Here is a 21,176-nt window from a genome sequence, read left to right on the forward strand (position 1 = left end):
CATTTCAGTAACTCGTGAAGTGATCCCTATATAGTATAATATTACGGTAGGGTCCGAAGGCTCCAAAGACACATTATCTTAGATGCTGTACAAATGCATAAATGGATATGATCTTTTTGCTGAGAAGCTTGCAATTCATGGTATGTATCTTAAGTTGGTGCATTTGGCTGAAAGGTGTTATGAAAATGCAGGAGCACAGATTATGAAGTGCTTTCGTTTGTTTCAGTGTATACAGTGTAAAATGACCGCTGGCAAGGAAATTCTAAACTGAAGTTAACGAGACGTTTTCATTTTAACAGTTCCCTCTTGCAGTTGTTTGTGTTTAATATTGAATTTTACTGTTTTTTCTAGGTCTGACCCCATCTGCATAAATATAGAGGGGGTGGTGATCTTGTGAGCAAATGTGCACGGTGCGGTCTGAAATTGTGAATCCATCATAGTGATTTTGAAGTTTAAAGTGTTACAGATTCCGTTTTTTAAAAATGTTTGGGCTCTATGTCTTGTGATTCATACTGAAAAGTAAACTGCAGAGTAATATAAACCAATAGTTCCTTGACCCTGATACAAATCAGTTTCTCTGAGACCATATTAAACCAGAAAAAGAGAGAATGTGTTTCCATATCACTAATGAACAGTTGGAGAATAGGCTGAAATAATTGACAAATCTCCCGAGTCCATGTGTCACTGTATTTGGAATATGTATATGGCTAGAGAAGGACATAATGTGCTAACTATTAAGTTTGTTGTTATGTACTTAATTTGTTCTTGGGCAACTAACTTGTCGTCTTAACTTCTCTTTGGATTAATAACAGCATTAAATTTTCAGGCCTTCAATATTAATCCTGCCAAGTCCATAATAGTGGAGTCTACGATATTATGTATACCTAGAATCAACAGATAACTGATTTATGGGACTGTAATTTTATGGAATGGTTCCGCCGATGACAGAAGCCAAGCATCAACAACAGAGATAAAAGCCCTGAGTGGTTTATGTAGTCCCCTGACCTCAGAGCTAGAATTATTGTCCCAGCACAGATCTCTCAGTTTTGGATTATAGAGAAGATGGTGAAAAATGAATAATGGGAGACTTAAGTCTCTTAATCCCGCTTAGGTTTCTTTTAAGGACTAAATATACAGTACAGAGACTGCACGTTTGGTGCTACTTTCTTCTAGTGGAGATAGAAAATGAGCTTGTCAGTACTCATCTATCAACTTTCTTTGATACCATTGACCTTGTGGGGATGTGTCAGCAGCTGTTGACGGTCACTCTTGAGTGGCTTCGTTCCTTCCCGTCTATGAGATCCCAGAGGATACTATGGGACAATTGCTCATCTGCTCCAAGGGCATGCTCAAGCAAGGTTGAGCCAGATTCTGCCTTAAGAAAAGGAGTACTTGTGGCCCACCTTAATGATCACTACAAAAGGTTCAAGCCCCCCCCTCCCCCAACTCTTCTGCTGGTAATAGCTCACCTTACCTGATCACTCTCTTTACAGTGTGTATGGTAACACCCATTGTTTCATGTTCTCTGTGTATATAAATCTCCCCACTGTATTTTCCACTGAATGCATCCGATGAAGTGGGCTGTAGCTCACGAAAGCTTATGCTCAAATAAATGTGTTAGTCTCTAAGGTGCCACAAGTACTCTTTTTCTTTTTGCGGATACAGACTAATATGGCTGCTGCTCTGAAAAAAGATTCTGTTTTGCCACCTTTCATGGTCAGTGAAGCAATACGAATCATGGTTTCTGTTATAATGGACGCCTAGCTCTACATTTTGATTTTATTTTATTATTTTTTCCTCCCCATGGTGGAAGCACCTTAGCCCATCTGTGCCCACTTTAACTGGGTGAACTGTCAGGAAGTTGAATGAGACAAACTAAACCCTAATGCTTGCTGGGTGGGGAAGCAACCAGCAGAAACATCAAAAATTATGTCTGCACCCTGATGAATGAGCATATCAGCACAGAGGCTTTTTTGGGTTGCCAGCTGTTTCTACATACCCTGGGAATGGTGTTTGTCAAGTGTGCTTCCTATTGGCCCTTGGAAAGTCTTTCCATTTGGATATGGACCTTATCATGGTTATCCATGCCATTGTCACTTTGAGGTTAGATTACTGCAGTGGGGCTGAAAAGAACTTGGAAACTGAAGCTAGTGTTGGTTACAGCCATCGGTGTGGCACCCTGACTTGATATGCTTTATTAAACTGTATGTGTTTAAAAGAATATTATAATATACCAAGTGCTTGGGAGAGGTGGAACTAATAAATGTGAATATGTAAGCCAGATTTCCCTGGTTTCCCATGGTTTCTTTGTTTAGTTGTCAGGGAGTTTCCATATTAAGGATGAGTATTGTAAACCTACTGAAATCAGGAAACTTATAAGCAATAGCAACTTGGCTAGCTTGCCTGTTTTGAAATATTTTTGATTACTGTATTTTATGGCTGTAATGTATTCATTTTGTGCAATCTGCAATTGTTAGAGAATTCAAGCCTTTGTACAAATCTAGTTTATGTATTTGTAATGAACTGTTCACTATTGTACTTAAGTGTCAAAACTAAAATCTCATTTCCTGACTTGAGTACATTTCAGTTTTTCAGACTTAATGACATTTTTGTCACTTTTGCAATGAATTTGTGGTGGTTTTTTTCATATATGGATGTCAGACCTAGATCTGTACCCTGTATAGTGAACTTGCCCACTGCTCACATCTCCGCTTTTTTCTTATTCACCAATAAAATAACTTATCCCCCTCCCTGCTGTGATGTCCTGAGGGTTGCTGTCAGGGCAACACTGAGTCAATCTCTGTACTCTGATTGTGTTACACCAGGGCTGTCACTGATGGTCCATGTTCAATTGCCAAGTTAAGGTTCCCTCTTGAAATCAACAAAAGCCTGAGTAGTCACAGCAGTCACTGCCATCCTTCTTTACCTCACATTGGAGGATCGCCCTGGCCTTGAGAAACCTGTAAAATTGTATCAGGATGTCAGTTAAGGGTGGCAGCATTGCCCATCACTGATTCCCACCTTTTAGGTGTGATAGATGACAAGGAGAGGTTGTCTGAGTCTTGAGGTAATGTTTTTAATTTAGCAGTTTTAAAAAAGTCAGACATTTCATGGCTGTTGTCTGGTCCTACATTCACAGGGTTCCTGTATTCAGCACCCTTGCATAATAGTAACCCACCCAGATAGCCACTGCAACTCCGTTTGCTGCAGCAGCCTGCTGAATGACTTGCTAGACAGTGAGTATCTGCCTTCTGCTGTGCTGGGTCAAACATATCCGTCTTGCTGCATTCTTTGCTCCGTTGAGCACACTTCACCTGCAAGCAAAAAAGGCATCCGTGTTCCTAAAACTTACTTTAATGGTCTTGTTTCTCTTCCTTCCTGTCAACCCCAAACTAATGCTGGCTTGATAATCACTGCCAGCAAATCCATACAATTGAAAATAACCAATTGTCCAATCACGCATACTCTACTGATGCACCATTGCTGTCTGAAATATAAACCTCAAAATGAAATTAGTAAGGATCAGGACTTGAGTGCTTGCGTGCAGTAGAGACACTTCATTTTAAAAATATATCACTCTGTTAGTTACAGGAGTTCAAAAATAATGAAATTCTAACCCTTGTCACTTACTTATTTTGCAACTATGTCCATTTAAAATGACCGAGCTCTTTTAAACCAAACTTTGCCTGTGGCTTTCAAGAATAAAGTATGTTTTTGGGGCTGGAATCTTGTCTGTTTCAGCTAGTGGCAAATTTATACATGGAACTTTATGAACCCCTGATAATAAGGATTTATAATGCAAATCTCAGCGGATCCTTAATTACGCCAGCACTGGAGGGTGTCCCTGTAATTCACTAAAACTGTACATATGGTAGAGACAGTATGGGTGATTTATCTCTGCATGTTTGTTACTAAACTTTAGAGTCTAATAATCAGGATAAAGGTAAGTGTGCTGCCACTTTTTAACCCCTGTGCAATCAGCCAGTGGCCTTGTTCTAATTCCACTGTGACCCGTCAAGCTTCTGGGGGTGGTGATGCGCTGATTGGCCTGGAAAGGGCAGGGGGAAACCTAAAGAAGGGTTAGCAGTGGAGGAAGTTCATCACAGGGTTTATTTTTCCCACTGAGATCCCGAAGGCCCTTCAGGTCTTGGAGGGTGCATGAGGTGGTATCATGCTAGCAACAAAGGGGCAAATAAGCTAAGGAAGCACTAGGCGCTGAAGAGACGTGCGGAAGAAGCCTGGAGTATGGGTACCTTAGGGAGGTAGCTGTTACACAGCCAGTGCTCTCCTTTGGGATCTTACAGACCTACTTTAGCAAAACCTTCACAATTCACCTTTAAACCTACCTAGTCACTGGTGGTAGGGAGGGAAAAGCTTCCACAAGAGCTGATCTGCTTACATGGCTCTTTTTTGTTGTTCCCTAGTACATGATACCAAAATAAGGTTTTTTTTTAGGAGTGTACTTGGTGTTGGAAGTGGTGGTGGTGATGGGATCTGCCATTGAGCTTTAAAAAAAACAAGGGTATTTTTCTAAGCAACCAGATGCTCCCCTCTCCAAACCGTAAGTGCCACACCCACAGCGTTCTGTTCAACACTCTCTCTAGCCTGTTTAGTTTCAGGAACTGATGCACAGGTCCAGAGGAATAAGGAATGCGCATGGGACTGACTTGCAGTTTAGCTTTGGACAAATGGCTTAGTCTGCTTTTAAAATTGGGGCAACTCCCTGTAGGGGTGGTGACAGAACTAAACACTTGTATAGTGTAAACTGCTATGTAAATGTGACTCATACATCTGGGGCACTAAAATGACATCTGGGTCAGGAGGAACTTTTAGAGTACTTCTGGACAGCGTAAAGGATTTAAATGAAATCCATCTGACATGGAGAGGCAGAGGTTTTAAATCCTGATCAAGTAAAAGGACTGGCTGGATCTCATCCTAGTGCCTGGTGGATGATGCACTCAAGCCGGACTGCCCATGGATTGGGATGCTGTGCAATCCCTGTTCAAGATGCCTAGGATTGGAATGATAGGGATACTGCACAATTGCAGTATCTTGGTAGAGCTGGGTGGGAACAGAGCTGCCTGTGTCATGTCTGACTCCATCCTTCCTTGTTTGCAGCATGCTTTGCCTGGCTTTACAAATACTGAAATTAATTACACATTTTAAAGCTAAAATCCCCAACTCTTCTGTCTTGTTAGTGCCCTGAGCTATCCCTGTAGAAGCAATCTTTCCATGGCCCAGAATTAACTTAGGGACCGCTTGCAAAGCACACCTGGATCAGTGTCCTGAACAGTCTGTCGGTATTGACTTTCTAGTACTAGTCTCCCTGGAAAAGCCTGGGGCGGGGTTGGAGGAGATGAGTGCCTTCTGGAAATCTTAGCTGACAGGGCAGCTCTATTCCTTCTCTCCATAAGGAGTGCTTAAAGCCTTTCCAGTTAGCATACACAAAATGTCCCTTTCCAGCAGGCTGCCCTCTTTTGGCTAAAGGAAATATACATTTACTCTCAACAGCCATTTTTGTAAGGCCTGTATCCTGCAGGGAAGATGATTTTATGTTTTGGTTGTGATTGTAAGAGGTGGAGTTGCAGAACAGCAGAGCTGATTATTGCTGAAGGCAGCTATGTATTTTGACTATTTTCGTGGGGGTGCTTTGAAAACCATTTTAGATAACACAGCCTTGGCTCCAATAGATCTCAGCCACTGTAACAGCTGTGGCTATCCAGATCACAGGCATGTGTTTCTGTAGGGATAACCTTGAGGTACCCTTGGGAATCGCTGGTGCCGCAAGTGGGGGATGGGCATAAAATTCCCCATTCTGTGTAGATGACACGTCTGAGGGCTCTTTAATCATAGGTCACATTTTACTTAGGCTCCACCAGAAAAAACTCTAATAGCTGCCGATGAGCCTTGGTGGCAGAGGTCAGTGTCAAATTAGCATGTCCCTGGATGCTTTGGTGCTCTTTGAATGAAGTTTCCTTTCCTTGCCTCCTGCATGCAAATGAATCAGTGCTGACAGCCTGACTTGTGAGAGACTGTCTCCTGGTTGAGATGATAAAAGAGCCAGTGACTTGTTAATGCACCTCTCTGTTTGCCTCTCTCCATGGACTCTGAATAAATGGACTGGTTGGCTCTGGATGGAGATGTTAGCTGTGTAGGGGGGTATCAGACCTTGTGTTAAAATGGGCTCTGCAGCTTCATGTCTCTCAAGGTGGGAGAGAGCAAAGTACTTCGGAGCTAGCTGTGCTGGGCTGTGGAATAGTGCAACCAAGAGATACCCTCTTTCATATGTAGCCTTCAAGGAAGAGAGGAGAATCCCTGAAGACCTGCATTGTCCCTGACTTGGCACTAGTGTTTTCATGGAAGACTAGTGATCTGTGCCCACTTGGAGAGGGCTTCTCTTTCCCTGAGGCCATCTCAGTGGTGGCTGTCTGAGGACACCAGGCAGACCAGGCATGAATGGTCACATCTAGGATTGTATCATAGCCAGACAGTATTTTGTGCTTAGCTCATGTTGCTGTTCATGCTGAAAGTTGATGCCTTTATCCCCCGAAGCTGTGAGGTCAGGGCTCTTCTTGAGGAAGTGCACTGTCCGAATCCAGCACCCATTGTGTACCGGGGCGGGGGCGGGGTGGGGGGGGAAGTAGTATCTTCAGCATGAAGCATGTCCTCCACTAGGTATTTAGCTTAGACTTTACTATGTTGCTATGAGCAAGTATTTTTCCTGTTTTTTTTTCTTTTAACCTTTTTAAAAATGACATTCTGTTCTGAAGCCAGTTGTCAGCTGATGGAATACTGTTATGATGGCTCCTGTAGATGTAAAATTACTCATGGAGGAGCAATGCCTAACACTACTTAGAATGTGGTGGGTTAAGCCAAAAATAACCGGGGACAGAGTTCAGGCTAGAACCAACTCAGAGTAGAAGCATTATGTTTAAACACTGTTGTATTTAATAGTTCACTAGCAGGAACAAACAGCCTAAGAACTCTCTTGCATTGCCTCATACTTGTTCCAAAATATCTCCATTTTATTCCTTGTCTTGGTGCTTTGGTATACAGTTGAGAATTGGCACTCTGTCCATGCTGCAGAGGACAGGAAACGGACTAGATGACCTCTTGAGGTCCCTTTCAGCTCTCCATTTCTGTGATTCTAGGAAATGGGTGCTCTTATATTGATTCATTTTGTTTTGAGATGGTTTCATCTGGTGTTGCTCAATGTTTTTAGCTTGGCAGCCCCTTACTTGAAATCAAAAAATTTTGCAACCCCCTTAAAACTGCTGTGAAAAAGCAAAAAATATACTGGTGATTAAGGTTGTCTTCTATCAATCTCTTGAAATGCAGTGAGAGAGCATGTGATGAGTGGGCAAGAGAGATGGTTTCTTTAGATTCTAATAAAATGTTCAGTGCTCGATGACCCATCGAGAGAGCCAGTGTTTCACAATTAGTGGGTGTCAACTCCTGTAAGGTTACAAAAGGTAAAGTATCACCATGGGGCTGTACATAAAGACCTACTGTTAATGAAAATTACAAATGGCAGACAGCTTCCGTTGAGTGAAAGTTAACAAGTGTTGTAGACATTTTTAAAGGATTAACAATTGTTAGTTGCTCTCTTCTATTGCAGAACTGTCTGTAACAGTAAGGACGAAAAAGGGGTTAATTTTTATGTCCATTCCAAACATGTTCAGTTTCCGCTGTGGCTGATGCTAGATGATGCCATCTAACTGCCGGACTACCAGCTAAACTGAGCTCGGAGTTGCTTTAGGCTGTGAACCCAGCTGCAGAAGAACGCTGACCTCCAGTGAGGGGCAGGAGGCCATGGTCATCACAGTAATAACTACGTTACGCTCCAGTGTTTGTATATTATTGTCCCCTGTGGACATTCAACATTTAACTGTGCAAGTCTGGAGAATTCATCTAGCCCACCTAATTACTCAGATGAACGTGTGGGCTTTCCAGGCAGTCTAGCAAATACCAAAAACACTTATAGTAGTACAGAGGTCAAAGACTTTGACCTTAGTCTTTACTTCCTTGGACTATGGCTTGGGAAAACCCTGTATGCACCACTGGAAAGCTTTTTCTGCTGAGTTGGCAGCTCCTCTTCCCCCCACCCACACACACACACAGTCTGTCTGGATTTTTCTGTTGGGCTCCCTCATTGTAGCATCTGAGCATCATCGCAGGCTCACACTGGAGAGAAGTGAGTTTCTAAGGAAGATCTGCTGGGGGGGGGGGGGAAAGGGACTGAGGAGAGTTCTTTGTCATTGACAGGATGCTCCTTCTGTAGGGCCAGAGTGCTGCCCTGTTGGCACCAGTGGCCCTCAGTGAGAAGCATAGAGGGGAGAAAAAACGTGTGGTCTTTCTGAGGGGAAAGTCTCCCTGCCCTTTCATCATTGTCCATCCCTGGGGGAGAACCTGCTGTGGCAGAGCAGGTTTGCAAGTGATCCAGGGTGGGAGTAGGGATTCAGCTTGTACCAAGGGAACCCAAAATCACCCTCCTAGAAACAAGCACTGGGAGTTACAGGAGGTTTGCTATGCTAGGCAACTGATGGGAAGGGGTTTCCCCAAGGTGCATGTGGATGGTATTCAGCTGGGTGTCAGTTCTCCTAAGCGCAGAGGAGTGTAAATGTGGGGTTTGAATTGAATTGGCTTCAGACATGCTGTTGTGATCTTTGTTTTCCCAGCAGTGCCGACTGCAGTCACTTCAGTCACTTCACGTCCTCAGAGCTCAATCATTCCACAGTGTGAGAGGCTGGCAAAGTGCTTTGCCTCTCGCTGGGAAGCGGTTTGAGGGAGCTGGGGTTGCTTGAGCAAACATGTTTTCCTCCTTTTTCCACCTCCAAAGTTTTCCTTGGTGTTTGGTGGTTGTAATAGAAACTGGGTTTGGGTCAAGTGAGTGTTTTGCTCCAAAAGGTCATCTGGGAAGGAAGAATTTCCTCAAACTTTCAGACTTCTTTAACTGAACGGAATGTCTTTGAGGCACCTGCTTAAAATCTTGTAACAAGCTTAACTGATCACCCCAAATGTGCAGGGCTTAATGCCCTTAAGCTTCTGGAACTCTAGAACGATAGGTTATTTTTTTAAACCATATCAAAGCCCATGTATTCCATGGCAAACTGGACCCAAATTCTGCAGCGAAGTCTCGGGATTCTATGGCAGCAGCCTAGAAACCTTGCAGTTCCTTTTTTCAAATAAAAAATGGAAGTTTGAATGATTAAATATAGAAGGTGAATAAGGCAATCAATACAATAGCCCCAGTGTTCATTTGAATAGTAAACTTATCTTACAACGTCCCCACATTTACCTTCAGTATTCAGTGGATTTTATTAGCAACAATCCATAAGTGCACTGTGGAAGGCTGTAGTTTTGTCAGCTGGGGACTTGGTGCTGGGAAGGCGTAGGAGGCAGTTCAAGATTGGTGACTTTAAGAGATGTTCCTGGTGAAATTATCAGCAGTGAAAATGTTAACTTTTACACTAACCCCCCCCCCACAGTCAATGTCTCACTGAGAGGTGTGGAGCAATAACTTCTGTTTGTTCCAGGCTGTCTGCAAACTCAGGCAGACATCACCGTTGTCAGTTCTACTTTCATCACAACCTTGAGGGCTGGAAATGGTGTTTTTAAGTGAAAATTGAGATTCAGGAGCTCTGTGGGGAAGAGGGGAGGTTGCTTTTCCCCCTTCTCCATCCACAGCTGACGAAAAAGTTAGAAGCTGCAAACTGTAATAAGCATCCGTTTGGTATTGCCTTTGATGCTCTCAGTGGGAGGCAGGTTCGCTTTTAAATTCAGGTTTTTTTTCCTCTTAATAGGCGCCAGTTTAGCTGATCCCACATTTCTATTGTGTCAATATTGCAGAGCTGCGGATTTAAAACGGAGGCTGTCGATTAGCTGAAGAAATGAGATCTTTCCTCTGTCCCTTAAAGCTGTGTTTCCAGGGCTTCCTATTGAACGAGAATGTCTGAGCCTTAATGGAGAGATCAAATGACATGATGAGCAGTCCTGTAATTTTTATCTGAAGAGAAGACTTCAGAGATCACAATGCTGGAAGATAAATTGCACAGTCTGCTACATGCTTGTTTTTGTGCTGGGCTTTTTAAAGGGCTGCTATTGTTTGCCCACTAAAATCAGTATGGATATTCATCCCCCCTCCCCCCCATCCCCTCTTACTGTTAGATCTTTTTAGAGGAGGAAATTCTATCACTTGGAACAAATAGTCTGTATTTTTGACTAAAGCTGTAAATGAGCTTGTGTTCTATGAATCAAAACCTTTATATGCCAGACTGGCTAGTTCCTTCACCTGTCTGTCATTGTCAGGCTTCTGTAGAGCAAAGGTGGGCTGTGTTAACCTTGGCATACATAGCTGGTGTTACACTGACTTGACTTGTCTCCTTAGTATCAGACCCACTAAGATCTGCAATCCCTTGACAACTTGGGTCAGAGTAGTTCTCACCAGCTGAATGTTAGGCAGTCCTGTTTAAGGTACCATGGGAAGAAAGGTAATAAATATTCTTTCCCTGGATGTCGCAGGGGGAGATCTATAGGTAGAGCATCTGAATTTTCCCATTAAGTGTTTGTGTCAGTTGAAGGGTGTTTTTAAAGCCCAGCGTTAGACTTCAAGGCCTCCATAGATAGGCACGTCTGTATGGGCCATTGGGAGTGACGGGGAGAGAAAATATTTCAATACCTTCCTCTCTGGTTTTTACCAGCTGATATTTCAGACTGGTTGTCAAAGCCCCCAATAAAATAGTTCTGACTATCTTAGACACATTAGAAATACCCTCGACCATGGCTTCTAGGTGCAATGCATCCTCCTCACACCTTAGTAAAATCCTTGTCTTCTACAGATGATTGCATGGTGCTTCTTTCATGATACAGAGATGTAAGATGACAAGTGAATTGTCCCATCCACTGTTTATACATGGGAAGGATTGTATTAGAGATCTAACTTGGCTGAAGTCCTTCATGACGAGGGTTTTCAGAGAAGCTTAAGGGAATTAAGCTCCCAGCTTCCACTGAATTTCATCAGAAGTTGGGCATCGAACTCCCTGAGAGCATTTTATGGCTGATAGCTTCAAAAAAGCCTATTGGTCTGGGGGGTGAGTGCCATCGAAGTAGCAATTTAAGCAGCTTTCCCAAATGATAATTTCAGGCAGGTTGCTTTTGTAAAGCCAATGAGCAGGTCCAAAGCAAGTCAGAATCTTCCCTGCCCCTACCAATAACCTTTTGCCCAAATCTTTCCTTAAGATCCAAATAAGTTCTGTGAATTTTTTTCCCACTCTTGTTGCATGTCCCTGATTCATCTGCATCCCATCCAGTGCACCAGAATCTTGCAAGAGGGCATTTTCAAGATGTGACCAGAAATCTCTCATGGGGAGGTGGGGGTTTACTTTTGAGACTTCCTGCATGGCTGTTGTAGGATTAAACACCCAGATTTCAAACTGAATCTGAGCCTCCTAAGGGTCTCCTGCTGCTATTCATGAGACAATATCAGGTTGTAGTTAAGAGCAGACAATTACGTTTTAATTACACTATTGATGCGCAACTTTTTGAGTTTCTCAACCTGGACAATGAAATTAGCCTGGTCAATTTCACAGGGATAATTTTTGTCTTAAAAATGTTTCTATTGGCATTTAAGAAAAAGTACAGTAAAACTTCTGTTTGGTCTTTTAGATTCTGTAAAAATCTTAACTTACAAAACTTGAATTTTGGGGCAAATTTGATGATGAAATCCAGGTCCAAGAAGGAAGATGGTGAGGGAAGACAGATCCCTGGCAATAAAAATTTCCTTTGGTTTTCCTTTTGACTATGATTGAAAATCAGATGGGGTTTGCCTGGAGCTGTAGGCTCTGAGCTACTTACTTCCAGGTATAAGGTTGTTTTTTCTTCCTTCTTCCAGGCTGTTAAATCATTTATCCCAGAATGCTGCTGCTTTTGCAAACTGCATCTCTTTCAGAGCTTACATTGGCTGTTCAGCCCTGCTGTCAGTAGAAGAGCCTTGTTAGAGCGATTGAGGCAGGGGAGGGTGGTCAAGAAACAGAGGCCAAGTGAAGCAGACCTGATGCATGCCACAGAAGTGTTAATGTGAACTGCATTTCTCAGGCTTTCTTCTCCTTTGGTAAAGGAGGATTTGCATGTTTGTCAAGGATGAACTAGGTTTTTGAGGCCTTCTCTCCCCCTTATAAAACTTGGTGCTCCACAGAGGAATCGTGTGAGTTCCTTCTGTTGATGCAGAGAAATAGGTGGCTTTTCACGGGACTGTAACGGCAGTTGGGGAGGATGGGGATCTGGGGAGTCCCAAGCCCACCCCCTCTCTCCTTTGATTCATTCATTCTTAAGAAAATCTCCTTTCCAGGCCAAGTTCTAAGGAAAGACCCTTATGGTTTGGTGGGGTTCTTAACTTCCCTTCCTTCCCTGTCACCTGGGAACCTTTAGCAGCTGCAGGGGGACAAGCTCCCAAGGCTGCCTCTATCACTGTCTGCTGAGGCTTTACAACTATTGTGGCAATATACTGTTTTTATATTTTCAGATTGAGAAAATCATGAGCTCCATCGGTGAAGGCATTGACTTTTCTCAGGAACAGCAGAGGATCTCAGGTACTGTGCTCAACTACGGTGTTGTAGTCAAAGCTTGACATAATGGCAGATCCCTTCTTGTGAGCACCTTTCTCAACCGGCCTTTGCATCCAGAAGGGAAAACGAATGAGAGGACCAGGATTGTAAGTCGTATGTCATAGCTTCTGTGTACGGTGCTACCACAGATGTCAGTGTCCTGACTTTGGTGGCCTATCTACCTTCCATGTAGCACCCCACTTACGTCATATAATGTGAGTAATCTCCTTCTCCACAAGCATTGGATGGTGAGAGGGAGGGTTGGAGAAGTGGTAACCGCATCCCTAGCAGGAAGGTGAGCTTTGGCTTATTCTGTAATGACTCTTACTCCTTAATTTAAGACCAAAATTGACAGATGTCATAGAAAGTCAGGTGGAAGTTGGCTGCTTTAGATTTGTTGCCTCCTGAGAAATGAGAGGCTGTTAGTTTTTTATGTTGATCCCTGGATGATGTCAGCTCTTGCAGTTCTGTTGAATCTCTCAATAATTTGGCAGTGTGTTTTTTTTTTCCAAGGCTAGGCTCCTTCAGACAGGTGATTCTGTGAGAATCTGAGCTGTGAATTTACAAGAATGGTTTCTAGTCTTTGTGGTGTCAGAGAGGTGCCAAGTCTAATTGCAGATAAAAATAACCCCAAACTGATTTTAAAAAATACCTCATTTGTAAGCTCAGGACTTGTGAACTCTTGGTTGGCAAAAATGTCTAGGGCATGACACCTGCTTGGGCGCTCTGGTGCCTCAGTGAACTTTCATCCCTCGGTAAAAAGTACAAAGTACAAAAGTACAAAAATCCAGTACAAAGACCACCTACTCTAGGAATTGCATCATATCTTCAGAGGTGCCTTCTGATGCATGGGGTGGAGAGGTGAACCTCTGAAGCACAATTTGCAAAATTCTACCCACTAGGTAGGTAAGATACTTTGGTGGAATAGTACTGTAACAGTAGGGGTGCAGATAGATTCTGTCTGGCTTGGTGAATGGTGTCAAGACTTTGAGGTAACACAGCAGCTCAAAGAGCACTCGGCGTAGTGTATCCCCTTCTCTCCATCCAAGAAGCAGTAGAGGATTGCTGGACAAAGCTGCACAACCATTGTGTGGCTCTTAGTGTATGAAAGAGACCTTAGGCTGTGGCTGGGCAAGGAGATTAAGATGCTTGTAAGAGGAGGCTGGGGACTGAGGAAAGACCAACCCTCCCCAAATCTATTTAATCTGGGGCTGGAGGTTGTCTTTGAAGAGCCCGATGAGAGACTGAAATCTTTATGATTTCCAGTTTTTCCACTTGTTTGCTGGTCTCAGTATAGCCCCAGAGGAAATCAAACTGGTTAGGTTTACAGCTCTGTCCAAAATGTTTGTCTCAAGCTTTTTGTTCTCCTGTGATGGTTGATGTGACCAGGAGGCATTTTCCTTCATGTGCTTCCAGCCTACCTGCTTCTTTTGAGGTGCTAATTTGCCAGACTTTCCTCCTTGTAGTATTTAGATGTAACATGGTCCCTTCTAGACAGAAGAAAAATCCATCTCTTAAATAAGATTAAGATGAAGAAAAACATGAGTGTCTGGGTTCCCAAGACAGCTAAACGAGATGAACCCTACAGCAGAGTTCTTCAGAGCAAAAGTTGGATTTCATTTTCTGGGAATTACTCAGTCCATTCTCTCCCCTCCCCTCTCCTCCTAAAGCCAAGAATGGAAAGCCAGAGTGAATTTTTCAATGTCCATTCAGAGCTGAGTAAGAAAACACATTCTTTGTTTGGTAGAGGTTCAATTTAGGCTTTGGTCTCAAACATTTTCTCTCTCAATCTTGTAATCTCACTTAACAAAAATATCCAGATTTAATATGAGATGAAGGTATCATGGATTGCCTCTAAATTCATATCTCCAGCTCTGTCAGCCAGTTGTCTTGTATGCAAACTGTGGCAGCCAGCTATGTAAAGAAGTCTCATTTTCCAATCCTGTGGCTTGTTTCAGCACCCGGACTCCCTAGAACGAACTTCCTTATTGTCTTCATGTTGGAGTCTCTTGTAGGCTCCCACAAATATTCCACAGATCAAATCTATAAATAACATTTCTAAATGCCTTGGAGCAGAAGCCCTTGAACAAAGCTTATATAGGAGACTGCCTTCAAAGGATGGACGATCCTTTTCAGGCTCTCCAGATGCCAGTCCTGCTCTCTCCCCTGGGAAGTTGATGAAAAGGCATTGATGCTCGAACATAAAAGATCTTGTCTGCCTCAGGGATGCACTAATATTCACAGTTACGAAGCCTGTGATGGGAATGATTTTATGGGAAGCTCATAATGTCTATGGAGATGGGATAACAAAAAAAACCCTTCCCTCTTATGTCACTGCCTTTAAGTATGAATGGAGGATGGCTAAGAGCATGGTAGAATTAGGTGAGGAAGCATGGCTTTGTGGTTAAGGCACTGGGCTGGGATTCAGGAGATTTGGTCTCAAGAATTCTCTACTCAGGTACAGGCTCCCTGTGTCGTTAGGCCAATAGTTTAATCTCTCTGTACCTCAGTTCCCCATGTGTAAAGTGGCAGATATTTCCTTTCTCCCACCCTCTGTCCTCTCTGAAAGTGTGTGTGTAATAAGTGCTTTATGGGCGGAATTTGGGATGATGCCCATTGCTAGTCAACACTTGTAATACAGTGGCCATGGCCTCTTCTCGTACGTTTGGCGCTTTGCAGGCTGCTCCTGGCAGACTCTCCAATTTGTCCAAAGATCAGCCTCAATGATCTTTTTTTTCCCCTTTGGTGTTAGTCAGATGCAGGGGCAGCAAGGGTGGGAAAATAATAGTACTCTGTCTCCAGCATAATCTAAGATGACTTCCTTATGGCAGAGACTTTCCTGTTCCCCTGGATTGCTCCCTAAACACTTATTCTCCCCTCATCCCCCTTAATCAGCAGCCGCCAAAGGGAGGGGCTAGTGGAAACTTCTGTTTGCCTCTGTTCCGGTGTTTTGGAGGAGTGACCCATGAGAACGCAAAGGGGGGCTTCACAGTGAGAAGTCCTGCCTTTTTACATTTTCCAAACCCAGAGTGCTGCATTTAAGTGCTTCAGTGGAACAGCATCTCAGCTCCGATAAGGTGCTAATATGTATCTCTGCACATAGTGCACGTCTGCCATACTAAACCGTAGCTTATTGCAGTTTGCTGCTTGGGTTTCGCATTGGCCAGGAGGTACCCATCATTTGTTCTCAGTGGGAGTCTGTCCTGTGACTGCTGTAGATTCTCTGCTTACTGATTAGGACTTGCCTCTCAAGTCAAATAGGACCGCAGCGGGTGTGCATTGAAATAGGATATATTTTGGGTCCAATCTAATGGTGACCAGTTAGCATCTTCCTTTCTTGACAGCCCCCCTTTGCGGGACAGTTTGTAGCCATAGCCAGGAGTTTGTTTGTTTTGATGTCATTAATAAAGAGGCCTGAGGAGAGGGATTCCATTTTTGCTTCAGCTATTGTGCAGGGAGATCTTGGTAAAATGGACACTTGTTTTTCAGAAATGGGCTGACACATGCAGCTGCTTTGTTCTTACCCCATACGTTTTTCTATAGGCTGTACTGCTGATGGAGAATTGCAGCATTTTTCCAGTAGAAAAATTTACCATTTTCTTCTTTTTCCCCTTTCCTTCTCCTTTCCCTCCTAGCCTTCAAAAATGATTTTTAGTTACTAGAACTTGGCGAATGCATTACCAGCCTCTTCCTGCCAGGAGGCATGAGTGCGGCTGTCTTGGAAGTGGTTAGGCCAGAGCTAAACCTTTGCATCTCTTTTGTAGTTTTACCTGTGTTGTGCAGTATATCTGCTGAGCTGTACTCATGATGCAAGTCATCTCACACATTCAGAGACCATGACAAGGAGCTCCCCAGATTATTTTTACCTCTCACAGAGCAGGTGGCATTTGGGGAGGGTATCTGTAGTCAAACCCCAGAGTTTCGTACCCTGGGTTGCTGGTTTGCCCTGCTCAGTGAGTTATGGAATGAATCTGTTTTGAGCCCCTGCATTTTCAAGCTCCATTACTGTACTTACCTGATTCTTGTTTTGCAGGGAAGAGAGGGCCCAACAGGAAGGAAAGGTGGTCCAGTGGTTAGGGCACTAGCTTAGGACTTGGGGGACAGGGGTTCAAATCTATGCTATACCACAGACTTCCTGTGTGTCCTTGGGCAAGTTGCTTATCCTCTCTGCCTCCATTCCTCAGCTGTAAAATGGGGATAATATCCCTGCCTTGCCTCATGGGGGTGTTGTGAGGAATACATTTGAGACACATGCAGATAGTAAGGTAACTATATGGCCCCCGTTACCAAAGACAGATGGCTTTCTTTTTTACAGTATTTGGGCTAGAACTTATTGCCCAATCAACAGGGATCAGACTTCTGGTTTGCCAGTGGGAAGATGACCTATTCTATCTAACCTACTTCTTGGCTGGATCCCAAGGGTGGGATATCTTAGCCTAGGGGAAAAAACCTTTCTGTCAAGTTGAAGTGTATTCATTGATCTGTGTCTGTAAGTGCTTTTCAATGGCTTGGATGATCAAGAAATCCCGTCTCTTAAAGAGCAATCTATTCTCCACCTCAGCTCCATCTTAAAGCGTTTTTTTGGCCTGGGAACAAAAAGCTTTGTATTGCTTCAACAATTTAGCCTGTGGTCTGTATCCCTGCAGAAATTGGTGTGTTGTGCAGTCTCACATTTCTTATTTTAACAGCCTGCTCTTGATCATTTCTTCTGCACAGACTTTGCCTTCCCATGTGTTGAAAAGGCAAAAAATATCAGGGGCGGGGTAGAGGGGAATGGCTTCCTTGATGGAAACTCAACCCCACCGCACTGCAGATCCCTAGCCCACAGCAGCTCTGGCTGCTGGCCCTGGGAGGCGAGACCTGTGAGATGCCCGCTGGTTTACAGCAATTTGTCAGGCAGGGTTTCTCTCTTCAAGCCAGAGGAGACGAGTGGTCTCCGTACAATCAATCAGTCTGATGTAGGCAGGAGGCTTGGTGCTCTGGACAGGGAGTGTATTTGGGACTCTGTGAGCTAACTGTGCAGTTAGCTGGAGACACAAGCTTGAAATGTGGATGGCATTTTACTGGACAAAGAGGGAGGCTCGTTAGCATTCTGCATTTGACTGATCAGTTTTAATCCCAGTAGTGCTCAACACTGGCTATATTTCCTGCATCTGAGAGAACTAATGGCTAATGATTTAGATCTCTTTGCCTATATATCCTGTTTAATGGGCTTGATTTGGTTTATATCCCACCTTGAGGGACTGGAGAACATTTTGCTAATGGTCTGGCCCATCAGACCCTGTTCATCCTTCTTTCAGTGCCAATAATTGCACTGCTTGAAGTTTGGTGCATTTTGCATCTGAACTGTACTGTCTGACTGCAATGAAGACCCAGAATACAGCCTGTGATTTTCCTGTCGATTTATTATAACATAAGTTGGTCATGTCTCCAATTCCAGACAAGCCATGTTCTAACACCTGTTAGACCCCGTGCATAAGTACAGTCTACTCTAAGAAAATTTCTCGGGCTTTGGACCATATCATCCTGTGTGTGGCATCAAGCACACTGTCAGCACTTAAATAACAATTGCCATGTGCTATTACACGGAAACTTTTTCCATAACTGGACCCTTCTGGGGGCTCACTCAGCCCTAATACCTTAACACTTTTAAAGCTTGTTGCATTACCTGGGGAAATGACTGCACTATAAGCAGAATTTAATATCTTGGTCCTGTTTTGTTAAGATTCCTAAAGAGCAAGTGTCCTCAGAAATATTATTAGGCTTTTTACTCTTGTTTTTTATATCTGAAACCTAGGCCAGACTCTTAGCAGAAATCATAGCTCTACATATAATTTTCTCAGGGTTTTGGGGAGCTGATTAGATTTAGGACTTGGAGTCTCTCCACCTTCTCTGTCAACTGAAGTTGTGATCAGACTTCTGTTACAGCTATGACCCAAGGGAGCAATATAAGGGCTAATTCACTCTTCTCCTGCTTACAATATGCAGACATAAATTATTCAAGGGCATCTTATGCTTCTCTAAATAATCCTGACAGACCTCAGATTGTTGATCTCTGGGACACCTCCTCTCCTCTCCCTTCCCCCTGGGTGTTAAATATCCAAAATCCAGCCTCTGCCCCTGACCTGTTTTGCTGGCATCTCAGCGAATTTCAAGATTTGCCAGTCGCTCCACTGTTAAAGGCAGAGAGGTTTGCAAATATACTAAAGCCTGAGTATTTTTAAAAAATCCAAGGAAGGAGCTGACATAGCCTCAGTCCCCCTCACTGATGCCCGGCTGCCTCCAGACACACTTGTGTTAGGGCAGCAGGAAATTTCTGCACCTCACGCCCGATAAATAAATTCCAAGCAAATTACGTCAGACTGTCAAAGCGAACCGGTAACATCGTTTTTTGAAAACCAAGCCATGTAGCTCATCATTGAGTAAATATTGAAAAGTCGGCAATTTCAGCTTGACAGTTAGAAAGCTGCTGTCTCCCTCCCCCCTCTCCTCCTTTCCCTCGGCAGCTTCTGTACTGAAGTCTGATCACTGCTGGTATATTAGATGGAAGTGCTGGGAGGAGGAGGGAAGGGAAGGGAGAGGCAGTGTGAGAGCAAGAGACAGGACTGAGAGTGGAACAGCAAGCGTGGAGCTCACTGCCTTCAGACAAAGCGCTCTGCTGCAGCTCTCTGCAAGGGCGCACCATTGATTGCTTGGTACAGACCACAGCTGTCTGGCTGCTTACAGACCAGAAACGATAGTGGGGAAGGATGGAGTCCCTGGGCAAACAGGAGCCTGCTGCTTGAATTTCAGGGTTAGATGCTGTCCCTCTGCATGGACTGTGTTAGGCAAGGGAGACGGAAACCTTTCTTGAGCTCTGCATCTCGGGTGCGGCAGTGTGCATTAGAAAGGCTCGCCAGCTCTCTAGAACGAATTGATCACAGCTTGCTTAGCAGAGGAACTCTCCTGTGGACCAGTGCAGCAGTGGGATCCCTGACTCCGAGATCTTTCTGATAACACAGTGAGCTCTGCGTTCTGCAGGCATTGCTGGGACTGGGAAAGATGTCTTAGAATGTGCAGAACAACTTCAGTTGATGAGAAGGTTCAAAGCAAGAAATCCCAGGTCCCTGGTCCTCTTTATTTTGCATATGCCCTTGAAAGACGGATGTGCTAGGAAGCTGGAGAAATTCTGCGTGTCTTGCATATCAAATGCTCGGAGTGGGATGCAAAGGTCGTCTCTGAACTTTTCTTTCCTTGGCATATCTAATGTCTGGAGTCTTGCTAGAGGAAAGCAACGAGTTACTGGACTCTCTTCTCAGGGTTGGGGAAGGGAGAGTTTGCCCATATGGTTTCTGCAGGGCGTTTGAAGAATGAGTTTCTCAGTTATCGAATGGCTGAAAGGAGGTGCCGGGGCATGTCATGGACATGAGCTACTGCAGGAAGAGGAAAGCGTGTGTGTGTTCGGTTTCCTTTTTATTGTGGCTTGGTTATGGAGCAAGGAACTGAAATGCCTCCTTCCCCAGAGCTGCATTCCATCTGATTGAGGGGCTTAGACGGCAGCATCTGCACTTAGATGAGAAAAATGAAGGAAGGTCAAATCCAAGCCCTGTGCAGAACACCTGGCAGGATGGAGTGCACTGGGTGGAAAATGTGCTGATTTCTCTATATCTCTCACTCTCTTACCCAGTGCTGCAGTGTAGGTAGTCTCTCTGGTCTAGGATGTTGAATCTGGTGTCCAGCCCAGCCCAGTCAAAGCAGCCTGCAGGGATGTGGTGCCTCTGGATGGGTGGTAAAATGACAATGCCAGGACTCCTAAACTCAGTCTCGCTGTCACTCGTGTCTCTGCTCCTCGTAACAAAATAGCAGAGAGGACCCGTTACCATGGTTTGCCTGTTTCGGGACTGTTTAGGGGAAAAAAGTATAAACTCTTCATATCTTCTGCTGCAGTTTGTGTGCTTTATTTCTGTCTTGCATGTCTTCCTGTGGACAGCTGGTCTTTAGTCTGGCTGCTGCTACTGCTTTATGAAAGTCCGTCGTGTCTGTGTGTGTCTCTCTCAGCTGCATGAAGATGTATTTTCTCTCTAGCTGCTTTGTGTCTCCGGTATTAATGGCTCTTCTCGCTGGCCTGGTGTACAGAGTATTGCACCTGAAGTTGCATGGATGAAAGGACCCGCGCGGCTGTATGTGTTTGTGAGCGCTTTCTCGCTACTGTCTTGCACCTGCACTTCTGACTTGGGATCCCTTGGCTGAAAGTTTGCTGCCCTCTGAGATGAGACAAGGATTTGATCAGCATCCCTCTGGGGGCTGGGCTTCGCTCATATGCTTGGCAAGAAACGTGCATAAGCCTAAAAAGCCATGCATGTAATGCCGTGGTTCCCAAAATGGTTCTAAATAGCTCACTCTTGCAGGATGTTTTTGAGTATAACTGGGATACAAATTAAAGCCTCAGTCCATGGGCAGCACCAGGAGCTTATTGTCCGTGGTTTGTGTGTGCAAGAAGAGTTGTCTACCCTCTGACTTGTACTGTGGTCCATAGTTTGGCTTCTTTACGGTAGCGACTATGATGTGGCAATGCCATCTGTCTTCCTCAGAGTG

At 44.1% G+C, this 21,176-nt stretch overlaps 1 protein-coding gene across 8 annotated transcripts in view; it reads left to right on the forward strand.

Moving 5' to 3' along the window:
- The window catches only part of ANKS1A (ankyrin repeat and sterile alpha motif domain containing 1A), a 155,982-nt gene that overhangs the window by 87,408 nt on the left and 47,398 nt on the right, over positions 1-21,176 (forward strand). For 7 of the 8 annotated variants that reach the window (XM_077839460.1, XM_077839461.1, XM_077839463.1 and 4 more), the window contains one exon: positions 12,521-12,587. In XM_077839460.1, the coding sequence (XP_077695586.1) occupies positions 12,521-12,587 (67 nt within the window). Of the gene's footprint in view, positions 1-3,137; positions 3,237-12,520; positions 12,588-21,176 lie in introns of those variants that run through there. The other variant, XM_077839466.1, reaches the window with a different exon arrangement.

This window comes from Eretmochelys imbricata, chromosome 21 (assembly GCF_965152235.1).
Source record: "Eretmochelys imbricata isolate rEreImb1 chromosome 21, rEreImb1.hap1, whole genome shotgun sequence".
Taxonomy (NCBI): domain Eukaryota; kingdom Metazoa; phylum Chordata; order Testudines; family Cheloniidae; genus Eretmochelys; species Eretmochelys imbricata.